Genomic DNA, 12,457 nt, shown 5'->3' on the forward strand with positions numbered 1-12,457 from the left:
AATAATTTCCACTGAAATAAAAGCTGTGATAAAAAGAATCTCAAATGGGTAATGATTTAATATTAAATTTATGAAACTCGTTGAATAGTGGCCAGCTTTTGTGAGCCTTTGCTCGCCAAGGCTTGCAAAAGCCGGACATTATTCCACTCGTGTAAAAAATTCAGTATTAAATCATTACCCTTTTGAGATCCTCTATATATGTAACGCTTGTAATAACACCTGATGACGTCATAAAAGTCGTATAAACGCGATGCAAAGAAAAGGCGTAATGACCGAGGCATGCGAATTTATATGTCCAAGTCATCCCTCTACCCAATTCTGCAATATGGTCAAATAAAGTCTCAGTTGTTTCGTCTTGTGATTAACAGTCTTACGTTTCTGTTAATTTTCAAATAATGATAGAAATTATTCGACGGCTAGTTTCGTAAATTTCATCTGAAATGACCATTCTTGTAATATCCTACATTTGGCACCTGTATGTTTTAACCGGGGTTTTTGTTCAACTATTGGCATAATCTTAGACCTTGTGATTTAATGTCAAGCAATTTTTTGTTTGATTTCCATACATTTTGTTCATTTTATTACCTTAGTTCATCGCTTGCATTTTCTTAATAGAGGGTACCATGTTACCGATGTGACTTTATTTAATTTCAGACTCAGGACCTGGAGGCTCACTGCAGGGCTATAGTATATGATAGCTGCATTAGCGGCAGACCTGCTGGTTAGTCATCATTATGGATTAGTAGTAATTAGTTATTTTTTATATATTAGTAGTAATTATTTCATTTTAACTAATCTTTGATAATATGTGTGTCTGTTTTTTCTTGACTTGATTTGTTTTTCATTATTTGCTAGAATCATTAAATACGATGTCTATGCAAATTAGATTACATGTAATATGTTTATATTTGATCGAACCGTGAATAAAATAAGGCATTTTAAAACCATTTGGGTTTTGATTTTGCAGAAAGCATAGGACTGATCAGAAATCTTGTTGCAAAGAGTGTTTAGCATGGTTGCCAATGTAATCAGGAAGTGCCAACAATTTGTCATCATCTTTTAACTTTGAAGGAATTCCACACATACAAAAACGATTATTTAACTCACCTCTGTTTGTTTGAAGACTGATTTGTTTTCCTTTTCATTTGTAGGAACACCTTTATTTGGTCCGCCTGGTCCACCTGGACCCAAAGGAGAGACTGGATCTCCGGGTCCACACGGTCTGATGGGAATAATGGGTCCACCGGGGAAGGAGGGATTACCTGGTAAGTGATTGAGATAAACTCCACGTTATCACAAAAGTAACAACTTGCCCATTTACAACGCAGTCATAAGGTAAAATAATATAATTTGCACGTTATTTGGAGGCTTACTGAAATAATTTCTGGTAAAATTAACGTAATATGTAATTAAACACACAGCCTAAGTGTAAGGAAATATATACATGTGCTCCGAATGGTAGAAAATTAATCTAATTGAAGGGAGTCTTGTATTATCGTTATAGTTACACCATTATCACCATTTCCACAGCCACGACCTCTCATATTACATGAACGATCAAGACGATACTGATGATCACTACATTGAAGTTTTTATCATCGTCGTCGTCATCATCATCGTCGTCATCATCGTCATCATCTTTAACTCACTGCCCTTGCTATATGTCGTAATAATGGCGGCTGAAACCAGAATAAATAATTACTATTCACCTATTTTATTTTTCTTTCTTTTGAGAGGATGGATGGGTTTAATGGCATCGACCATCACTACCACCAATACTATAAACCTACTACAACTTGTGCTATATCTTCTTTTTATGACAACCACTTATATTCACTAAAGAAAGAAAGCTCTCTTACCGCTGGCTGCATGTCAGTTTTTCGAATACATTTTTAGATAATGATCACTCCTGCCTCTGCTATGCGAATGGCAAGATTCAAGTGAAAGGCAAATTCGTCTTTTGGTATCTTAAGACATGTGGCTAGATACTTGTGTTATAAGTTCCCCCGCATAAATCGTTAATGTAATAGAAAAAAAAAACAGTTTTATTCTTGATTCTTTCGACTCCACAATTCACTTAAAATCTTTATTTCAGGTTCCCTTTTACTGTTTTGTTTTGTTTAGAGCCATTTACAGTAACATCAGGTCTGACGGAAGGGAAACTGCGTCATGACATTTTCTTAGAATCTATCGACTACTTCAAGTGTTAGTCAATTAATTTTAGTGCAGCCATCTTGTGCTCGCTCGAAATAGACTTGAAACTTCTTTCGTTTTCAGAGTTAATGTAATATGTATGTTAGCTGTCATAAATAGATAGGGGTTATCGATACGTCAGCACAATGCTGACTATAAAGTGGTAAAAAAATAGGCATACTGTATTGTACCCTTAGTCATAGGCATAAAGAAAAGATTACCGAGATTTTATGATATTAGGGCATAGATAAAATTCCTGAGGTGATGGTTTTAAAAGACTTTTCGGACTCCTGTAAATGTATATTAGGTGGCTATTCGCTTTCCGTTGTTCTTTTGTTAACATACATAATACTGAATAAGGAAGGGCTTTAAATAAACTTCGAATTTTAATAGATAAGGGAGAATTTCACATTATGATTATTACATATATCGTGTTATTACTTCTGAAACTGGTTTATAATATTACTAGTACGCTATTACGACTTACAGCCAAGCATATTCGAACCTCAGTTATCCCAGTAATTATCTTACCGTGACAAACAAACATTGCAAATGCATGCGAATACGAACTTAGTTATCCGAATTCCCCAGTATACTCACCCCACCCCCTCCCCCGCTCCATCGACTTAGAATTCGGATTAACAGAGATAATCCTGTACAACAAGAAGCTTTTCAGTTTTTCATGTAGCGTAAGCTAATAACGTACAAGATGCCTGGTCTGTAGACGTATGTACCGGAACTATAATCTAACAAGACATATACGTTTGAACATGAAGTGCAGCAATCCAGTCCTACGAATGGGACGCAAACATAGTTGGTTCTGCCAATCGTGCATGGTAGAAAAAAAAGTCAAGATGGCAGGTTAAGACTGCATATGAGTGCATAAAAAGGAATTAAATGAGATTCACAGTTGACTGTCACGATCCAAACGAAAGATTACTCCAATAATTGCATAATATTGCCGTAGACAATTGGAAAAAAATTACGTAGGAGTACAGGAAAGAACACAAAGGTAATATGAAGTCAATAAGAATATACGTGTAGTTACTACATGGTCTTATGAGGGACATTCGACTAGTGCAAAAGCATAGTCACGAATACGTTTCGCGATTGGCCATCATTTTTTTAATGTTTATATTCATTGGCTATTACAAGCCTTGGGATTAGGGGTGTGGTTTGAGAGACAGAGTTAGACCAGAGAGTCGACATAGACCAGTGTGGCGACTTAGACCGATCGATATATATATATATATATATATATATATATATATATATATATATATATATATATATATATATATATATATATATATATACCGACTAGATTGAAACACGCGCACTGTGCATTTTAGACTCCGAATGTATTCCTGCCAATGGGCGCTTTAGGAAAATAAGTGATGTCTACACGTTACATTGTATCCTTTATAGGTATAAGTCAACAATCGTTACGGAGGAGAGTAAACATGACCACGACGTTGTGAAAGTATTGAAGGACTAGTCGACAAAGTAATCAGCACAGCATAAGTACAATTTGATTTTGCTATCATTATTATTATCAAGATTACAACTATCATCATTATAGTGATGTTGATGAAGCAAATTATCAGTAATGTCATTGACGACCATTTATGTTTCCGAGGGCTTTAGCTTTTGGAGGAAAAATGCGACCTTCAGTTAGCTTAAGAAAAAGTATTCTTGATCTGAATTGTGAAAAATCTAAATTAGTCAAGTGTTTTTAATCTTGGGATAAATGGGAATAAATATGTTCGTCTGATCATGAAATAGTCTGTCCCTAACTCTCGGTACGTAGTAAAAATGTAGTGTACACCTATTCCTTTATGGAGGTTAATAATATAGCAAAATTAAATAGAAACTATATAAATATAATGTCATTCTTTTGAACTATCAGTTTAGCTGGAGATTTAGAAAAGGTTGTATTAAGAATTGTCAGCTTCGTTTGCAGGCTTTGTGATGATTTCAATTTTGTAGGCTAGCTTCGCCGGTTAAAGGTTGAGGTAGGAGTTCTAGGAGATTCGTCTTTAGTCCTAAATTGAATCTGGCATCGGATAATAAATCTCAGAATTGAACGGGCATGTGAACAAAGGATTTCACTGCTAATATCCGAATACTTGTCGGCACATTTATGTAATCCCTATTTTCACAATGCCTGCTCAGATGACAACATGGTGCAAATCGTCCATGGACATGACATCTACGAGCGTAGCTAAGATTTTCCTTTTCCACGCATTTTTTGACTTCACCAGAGATATAATTCATATATAAATTAACTCAGTCCGATAGTCTCTATTTTTATTATGGACATGCTCTATTTCACAAGGTTCATGCACCATTGTGTAACTGAAATGGATAATTGCATCTTCTCTAGTGAAACTGACGAGATTGTACCTTTGGCGAAGACCCGGAATAAAGGTTGTGACGTCAAATCTATCTTTTCCTAAAACGCCTATCAATTATGTTGCTAAATGTTTTCCACAGAAGTAACGAAAAATGTGATTCGGACTGGCCATAGACTATAGGCTCCATACAAAAATTGATTATGACTGACCATACAGATTAAGTTCCATGAAAAATTGATTCTGACTGACCATACGCTGACCATATACAATAGTCTGCATGTTTTTGTTCGGTAGTTACTAGCAGGATTATTGATATTCAGCTAATCTGCTGTCAAACGAGACTCGTTCGGTCAGCCTCCGATGACACAAATTACCTCTGCGAAACGTCATTACAGATAATTACCGTCGGAAATCGGTACAATTTTGCTCATTGGTAGTCTCAACAACTTTGTTTTCAGATTCGAATTCGCCCGTTCTTTAGTGCATCGAATCATAAGAAGCCACGAGAATGTCACAAGGTCAGAGACAAGCAGGTTATATTCAAAATCAAATCAGGTTATTAAGCATCAGTTTCTGTTCATGTTGCCATGTTGCCATCGTGTTTTGATTCTTGACCTAAACACCACATATAAAACAATATCGTTGGATTATCCATTTTTTTTGGGGGGGGAGGGGAAATGGGGAGTGACAAAGCATTTAAAGGTTAGAGAAGAAAGAAATTTTAAAAATGCACCGTATCATATGAAATTTACTGGAAACACAGCATATGGGATAGGATTGCCGATATATCAAAGAGAATAACCATTTAACCAACGGAAGGAATGCTGCAGGAAGTAAGCGATGTATAATGTGTTCTATATATTCCAAATATGGTGCAAACAAACCCTAAGTAAAATAAAGTGTGCTAATTTTGGACCAAATGGACATGTCATGATGATAAGCATGAATGTGATCATGTTATATTCCACATACGTATTGTATTGGATAAGGTAGTACTGAGAGAAGAAAAAAAAAAATAATACAAATAATGTCTCCTCCTTCCTTTGAACATGACCCCTTCCAGGGAAACAGTTGTATTGTTAGGTACATCGCGATCATACGTTATTCATACTATTCAATCAGTTGACAGAAGGTTCATTTCAATATTTTAAAGAAATAAATAGCTAAATGGTGAGTTTGGGATTGTACATTAAATACACTTAAAGTGGTTGGATTACAAAATAAAAATAAAAATATTAATATAGTCTCAGTCTCACATATCAACCAAGTGATTTGTCCCAGGCGTTCTCCTTGAACGTACAGTTAACCACGAACGAAAAAAATTAAATGTCATTTTTCGATTTGTTTCTGTAGGGTAAAGGAATCAATCATAAAACGGAAGCATATGGCCAATAACCGCAGTAGATTAATAGCAAAAAAGACTTTTAAAACCTTAAAACCAATTTAATGCAAATCATTTTTACAACTTCTATAATGACCCAAACGAAATACTTAATGCATATCGCTATCTTTCTTATTAGGTCCAAAGACTGGAAAAATCGGTAAAGAAACTGAATATATTATTTTTTGAAAACTTGAAACTTATTTATCCTTTCTTAATAAGCTTCATTTAATGAACATCTAAACAATTAATGTTGTTGTTGTTGTGGGGTTTAATGCCATTTTTCAGCACATGATAGCATATGCATGGCGGCCAGTATTAATGGTGGAGGAAGAACCCGGGAAAACCCCGGGAAGAACCACCGACCCACGAGAAGCTACTGGCAAGCTTTCTCACATACCCACATTGGCCGAATCCTAGACTCGAACCCACGCAGACAGAGGTGAGATGGCAGTGATCCGTAACGGAGAGCGCTTTAGACCACTCGGCCACTCGGGGCCCCAAACAATTAATAACACGTGCATTTCATTTCGACCCAATCAACCAGCGCAATCCAAGCTAGAAGTTAAGGTCATTAATTTTCTGCAAACACATGGCTGAATGCAGTTAATATTGGAACGACCTGTTTGGTTCCAGAAATCACGAAGTAAACAAGAAAAGATGTCCCAAAGATGTGTTACCCCCATTTTTTTAAAAAGTAGCAAATAATTTCTGCTTCTTTCTTTCCATTTAATATTAGTTCCAAACTGTAGAAAACCGTAAGAATAATCTTTTCTGTACTTACTGTTTTTTTATTATTACAAATAGAACAATAACAAACGGCAGTATAACGGCAAAAACAGCCCCGATACTACGAAAAAAGTTATTTTTTTTAAAAACGATTTTGTCGTTTTCTCCTGTCTTAATAGAGTGGCATAAAACCTGAAAACACGGAATTTGATGCATTGTGAAAAGTACTGTGTCGTTTTAATGAATATGTTGCGTTCAGAGAGCGTAAGACCAATTTGGTAAAGAGTTTTTCCATTGCTCTTAATTGTCTTCTCTCATTCATTTCTAGACCTAGATCGATAATGCCGTTGTCGTTGTTACTAATGATCCTTGGACTGCCATCTTAAGGTAGATTGGGTTTGGAAGAGCGGCGGACTAGTAATCCAAGGGTCGCGTATTCTATACCTGCCACTGACAGCCAGGGTTGGTAGCTTTGGTGTGTAATTGGGTTAAGCCATTAACGACAATTTCCTCAGCATGATCTAGCCAACGAGCCATCATCTGGCATGCTGACTGTTACGCACGGTCAAGCTGGTAATATCTCCTGTCAAAAAAGATTAATATTCGATCAGTTTGTGAAGATATTCACTAAGACACACAGCAACAACACTACATTCAATGCAGCTTTCACTGCCATTAACACCACTTCCATTAACATCACTGCCGCTGCTACCACTGATATTAGTACTATTATTACTACTTCCATCATGATCAACACGATCACCGTTACAATCAACACTACCATGTCGAAGTGGAGCGATCCTAAAATCCTAACAAATAAATAGAGATGGGACTGTGGTTTGCCCTATATCAATCTAAAGGCTAATAAACTGTTATTGATGAAAGCAGATTGATTTTGGAAGTTTAAAAGAAAGATCATTTTCCACCCATGTTGATTTTTTTTAATAATGGGAATACACACACACACACACACATGTTTCTAGTATTTTCCCGTGTGAAATTCGGCAGTCCAAATCACTCTGCCGAAGGGAAGTCTGAGAGACTCCGAGGTAATTAGCAAGTAATTCCTCTCGTTAAATAAATCGGCCAAGGGAATGGGGACTGAAAGAAGTTGATATACCAGGAATGAGAGAGAGAGAGAGAGAGAGAGAGAGAGAGAGAGAGAGAGAGAGAGAGAATGAACACAGCTACTTAGTAAAGTGTCTCTATTAATATTCTAGATCGATCAGAAGTTTTTATTTCTGACAATTATATCAGGGTTCAATGCATATTGGATCCTGAGCACAATGGGCCAACGATTTCCTTTCCTAATATTATTATATATTAGAGACATAAATTGTTTTCGTTTCTTAAATTAGGTATTGTTTGTGTTATTTATTGTTAAAGTCGATATCATACATAATTATTCAAGAGACACTTTTCTCCCATGTTCAATTTGCTTTGCCAATAAATTATTCTTTTTCATTACATTTAGTGTAAAGTGCTTTCTTTCCTACAAGTGAAATTAATCTGCTTCATTTACATACTTGGATGATTACCATATTAAATTACCAGGATAATTAACCTGCTTCATTTAAACACTTGGATGATTACAATATGAAAGAATAAATGGTATTTTATTATTAGGAAAAAAGTAAAATATAAAACCCCAATGGCCATTAGAGCTGGACATTCAATTGTCAATTGTTCTGTTGCCAGCAATCTGGTGGAATTATAAACTTTGCTATGTGTTTCTTACTGCGTCTAAATGTGATCCAGTTTTGTGTAGGGAGGGTCGATTTAATCTTTTTGGATCATATTTATATTTACATTAGTTAATTATATTCGTATTTTGTTTCCTTAAGTTTAGTGTATTGAGTGCCTCAGGAGGAAGAGCGGCGGGGAATTTCTCAAGTTTACAGAAATATCAAATTTTATGCAAGCCAGAGATGCATTCAGTAGTTTTAAATACTAAGGAAATTAGGTTTCAGTAGCTTTTTTTCTTCATTTGCTTAGAAGTCAGTAGTGCTGGGAGTCAAGTCCATTAGTAGGTTCCTATCATCATTGATTGCTGCAACAAAGAAAGACCTAGGGAAAAATGTATTTATTAATCATGCAAATAGGTTCCGATTATTTTTTTTATGGGAAGGAAGCTAAAACCCAAGTTATGCTTTACACCATCTGCATTTATGAAGCAAGTATAAACATAGGAGTTTTAAATCAATATTTAAGCAGTGATCCTATTTTCTAAATGTGGCAATCTTCGACCGTTTTGAAGTCCAGCATTGCAACAGGCGTGCATACATGGATGATGGATTCGTGAAACATAACTCAGTAGGTGCCGCAGCTCCTTGTGTTTAGAATATAAAATTATTTCCAGTCTACACAACAAATGATAGAAAATGGATTGACACGTGTGTTAGATTGCCATATAAAGGGATTGATTCGAAGGAGAAGATGTCACATTAGGCGTAGCAGACGCTGATGTTATCAACATTTCAAGCTAGTACTGTAACGGGCAAGGTCAAAACATATCTACCGCAACAAATAATGTAGTAAATCACAGGTAACGACAATGATAATACATATGCCAAACTAAATATTCTTGTCGGAAAGACAGTTTTGAGCATTTATCCAGGTCAATAAAATAATATCTAACAATGACTACCCCCTCATCCCTACCCTACCCTACCCTAACACCCCTGAACAAACAAAACAATAACTCAAACAACAAACGAACAACAAAGTAATATGTGTCCCACAGTATACAATATGCCTATTCATACAGTATACAGTACGCTTAGTCGTACAGTATACAATTTCCCATTCATATAGTATACACTATGCCTAGTTATACTGTAGGCAATATGACTACTCATACAGTACACAATCTGCATATTCATACATTATTCATTTGTCCTATTCATATAGTATACAATATTCTCATATGCTCATTTTTGTCTCCATTAACTTCACATTATCAGAATAGTGCAGTATTTTACGATACTGAACACCATATTACACGCACGTGTACGACCTTTGACCAAACATGCAAATAGGAAACCCATTATTGCCAAAATATATTTTTACGACTCTTTTTTTCGTACAAAAGAGAAGTAACAAGAAGGAACGAAAACCAAATCTTTTGTATCATCGAAAATATTATATTCCGTAAAATACAGGGTGAAAAGTAAAAATAACTTACAGTATTGTGAATGAAATAATAAACAGTCGTCCTAAATGTTCTATAAAATCCAAAAGTATCGAGTATTCCGAATAAGTTCTAATGATATTCAGAATGATGTCTTATATTATACTAATGTATGAACAGTATAGAAGAATCACTATGATATAATCCCACACTATCATCAAATGATACAGAATTTATTGAAACATCTTGCATGATTTCAAAATGGAATCAGATGCTTACCTAGATATGTATAATTCAAACTGGAATTAATCTGTATTTTGTGTGCAAGTATGATTAAATTAAAACATATTTTAACGTCAACCCCAACCCCCCCTCTCCCAATATTTAAGTGCCTAATTTCTGACCCGCACATACTTTAAGAATAAAAGAGAAACAAAATACAAACAAATCATTTTCCAACACGAGGGAGCTGCGGTAGCTCAGTTGGTAGAGTGTTGGACTCAGATGGTCGTGGGTTCGATACCCGCATAAGCCCGCATGGATCGTCTTCCTCTGTGTGTTAGGGAAAAAGGCCATTAGTTCCTCCCTGTCATCGGCAAGTTATAGCTAATTAGGTGCCAAAATTGTCGTCAACCTCCCTCCAACCAAACCAAAATACTATAAAATAGAACAGTATTGAATATGTACCATACGTTTAGAAGATATGGTTCATCTCAGCAAGTCTTAGAGGTTACATCACCTAGTACTCATAGTAATATTGGTTTCTGTCTAGCTGAAGAGCATTTCATATCGGATCAGGGAATGACATGTATGCTTTTGAGTTCGTCCATATATTTCAATTTACAGCTTAGGTCTCTTCTACCAATCTTGTTGGTAAATTAGAAAACCAAATGTATGTCTTTTGTGATCAAGTTATGAAAATTTCCGAATCAATCTAAGAAGGACAGAACTGATCGGTGTAGCGTTATATATATATATATATATATATATATATATATATATATATATATATATATATATATATATATATATATATATATATATATATATATATATATATATATATATATATATATATATATATATATATATATAAGTCGTTCCTGGATAGGTAAATTGGTTTGTGTTGATCGAGGTGTTATTGCCTATGAGTGCTGTTAGTGGTATCCGCATTGAATCCACATGGGAGTGATGCACGCATTCGTCTGGCACGAGATTTATGGGAGCGATTCCTGGATGAAGATTAAATCTGTGAGTCTTTCCAAATGAAATATATCATGTATCTTACCATCTAGGACTACAGATGATCGAGTGGAAAAGCGCCGCATTAAAAGGGAAACATTTGCACTGTTACACGATTTGATAGCATTCTACTCCGACAGAAACCTGACAAATCAATCAAAACTGCAATAAGAAATTAACCATTTTAGCTCCCAAAGAGATACACATCATCCAGTGTTAAGTTCATTATTTCCCAGCTGAAAATTACATGGCAGCATCTTGATGTCAGAGATGGAATACTTTCGTATATTTATCTCGTTATTGTCAGTGTTAGGATGAATATGAAACCTAATTTTTACCGCATATTTATAACTTTTCCTATCAGTTTTCGAATTTTGCAAAAAATCGAATAGTGTTATGTTTTATGACTTTATAAAATTCTCCACCATTACCAATACGGAAAATTAAACATTGTAAGTTCTTTTTCTTCGTCTGTTTTTGTCACCCTTGCAAATTGGAGGAGAAAATGAACTATGATTTTTCGGATAACTTTGTGAACAACTGTGATTTTTAAGGGGTTGCAAGCATTGCTTATCGGACGATATCGCAAATACAAATTATTTTTTCTTTCCTTTTACACAGAAGCTGAAATTGTTTCTAACACAGAACCATTGCAACCCAATTTGATACAAGCTGATAACTGAAACGAAACATTGCGTCATAATCATATAGCTAGTCAGGATGTTGATATAGGGACTAACATAATATATCGATGGTCAGGGTGTTCATATCGGAACTAACATAATCATATCGATAATCAGGATGTTGATATAGGGACTAATATAATTATATCGGTAGTCAGGCTGTTGATTAGGGAATAATATAATTATATCGATAGTCAGGCTGTTGATTAGGGAATAATGTAATCATATCGATAGTCATGGTGTTGATATAGGGACTAACAAGGTACTGATATAATGACTAACATAATCACATCGATAATCATGTTACTGATATAGAAATAACATAATCAGTCGATAGTCAGGTTGTTGATATAGGGACTAACAAGGTAACATCGATATATAGGTTGTTGATATAGGGACTAACATGATCACATCGATAGTTAGGTTGTTGATATAGGGACCAACATGGTCACATCGATAGTTAGGTTGTTGATATAGGGACTAACATAGTCACATCGACAGTTAGGTTGTTGATATAAGGACTAACATAATCACATCGATAGTCAGGGTGTTGATATAGGGACTAACATAATCACATCGATAGTCAGGGCGTTGATATAAGGACTAACATAATCACATCGATAGTCAGGGTGTTGATATAAGGACTAACATAATATCATCGATAGTCAGGGTGTTCAGATTAGGTCTAACATAATCGCATCGATAGTAAGGGTGTTGATATAAGGGCTAACATAATCAGCTT

The 12,457-nt window shown here is 35.2% G+C and overlaps 1 protein-coding gene across 8 annotated transcripts in view; it reads left to right on the top strand.

Annotated features, from left to right (window-relative positions):
- LOC149802004 (uncharacterized) overlaps window positions 1-12,457 on the top strand; it is an 89,635-nt gene that overhangs the window by 43,251 nt on the left and 33,927 nt on the right. For all 8 annotated transcript variants that reach the window (XM_089956397.1, XM_089956398.1, XM_089956399.1 and 5 more), the window contains exons 2-3: window positions 655-721; window positions 1,152-1,265. In XM_089956397.1, coding sequence (XP_089812523.1) covers window positions 655-721; window positions 1,152-1,265 — 181 coding nt within the window. The remainder of the gene's footprint in view (window positions 1-654; window positions 722-1,151; window positions 1,266-12,457) is intronic.

Source organism: Sinohyriopsis cumingii, chromosome 4 (assembly GCF_028554795.1).
Source record: "Sinohyriopsis cumingii isolate HCF-2022 chromosome 4, ASM2855479v2, whole genome shotgun sequence".
Classification (NCBI taxonomy): Eukaryota; Metazoa; Mollusca; class Bivalvia; order Unionida; family Unionidae; genus Sinohyriopsis; species Sinohyriopsis cumingii.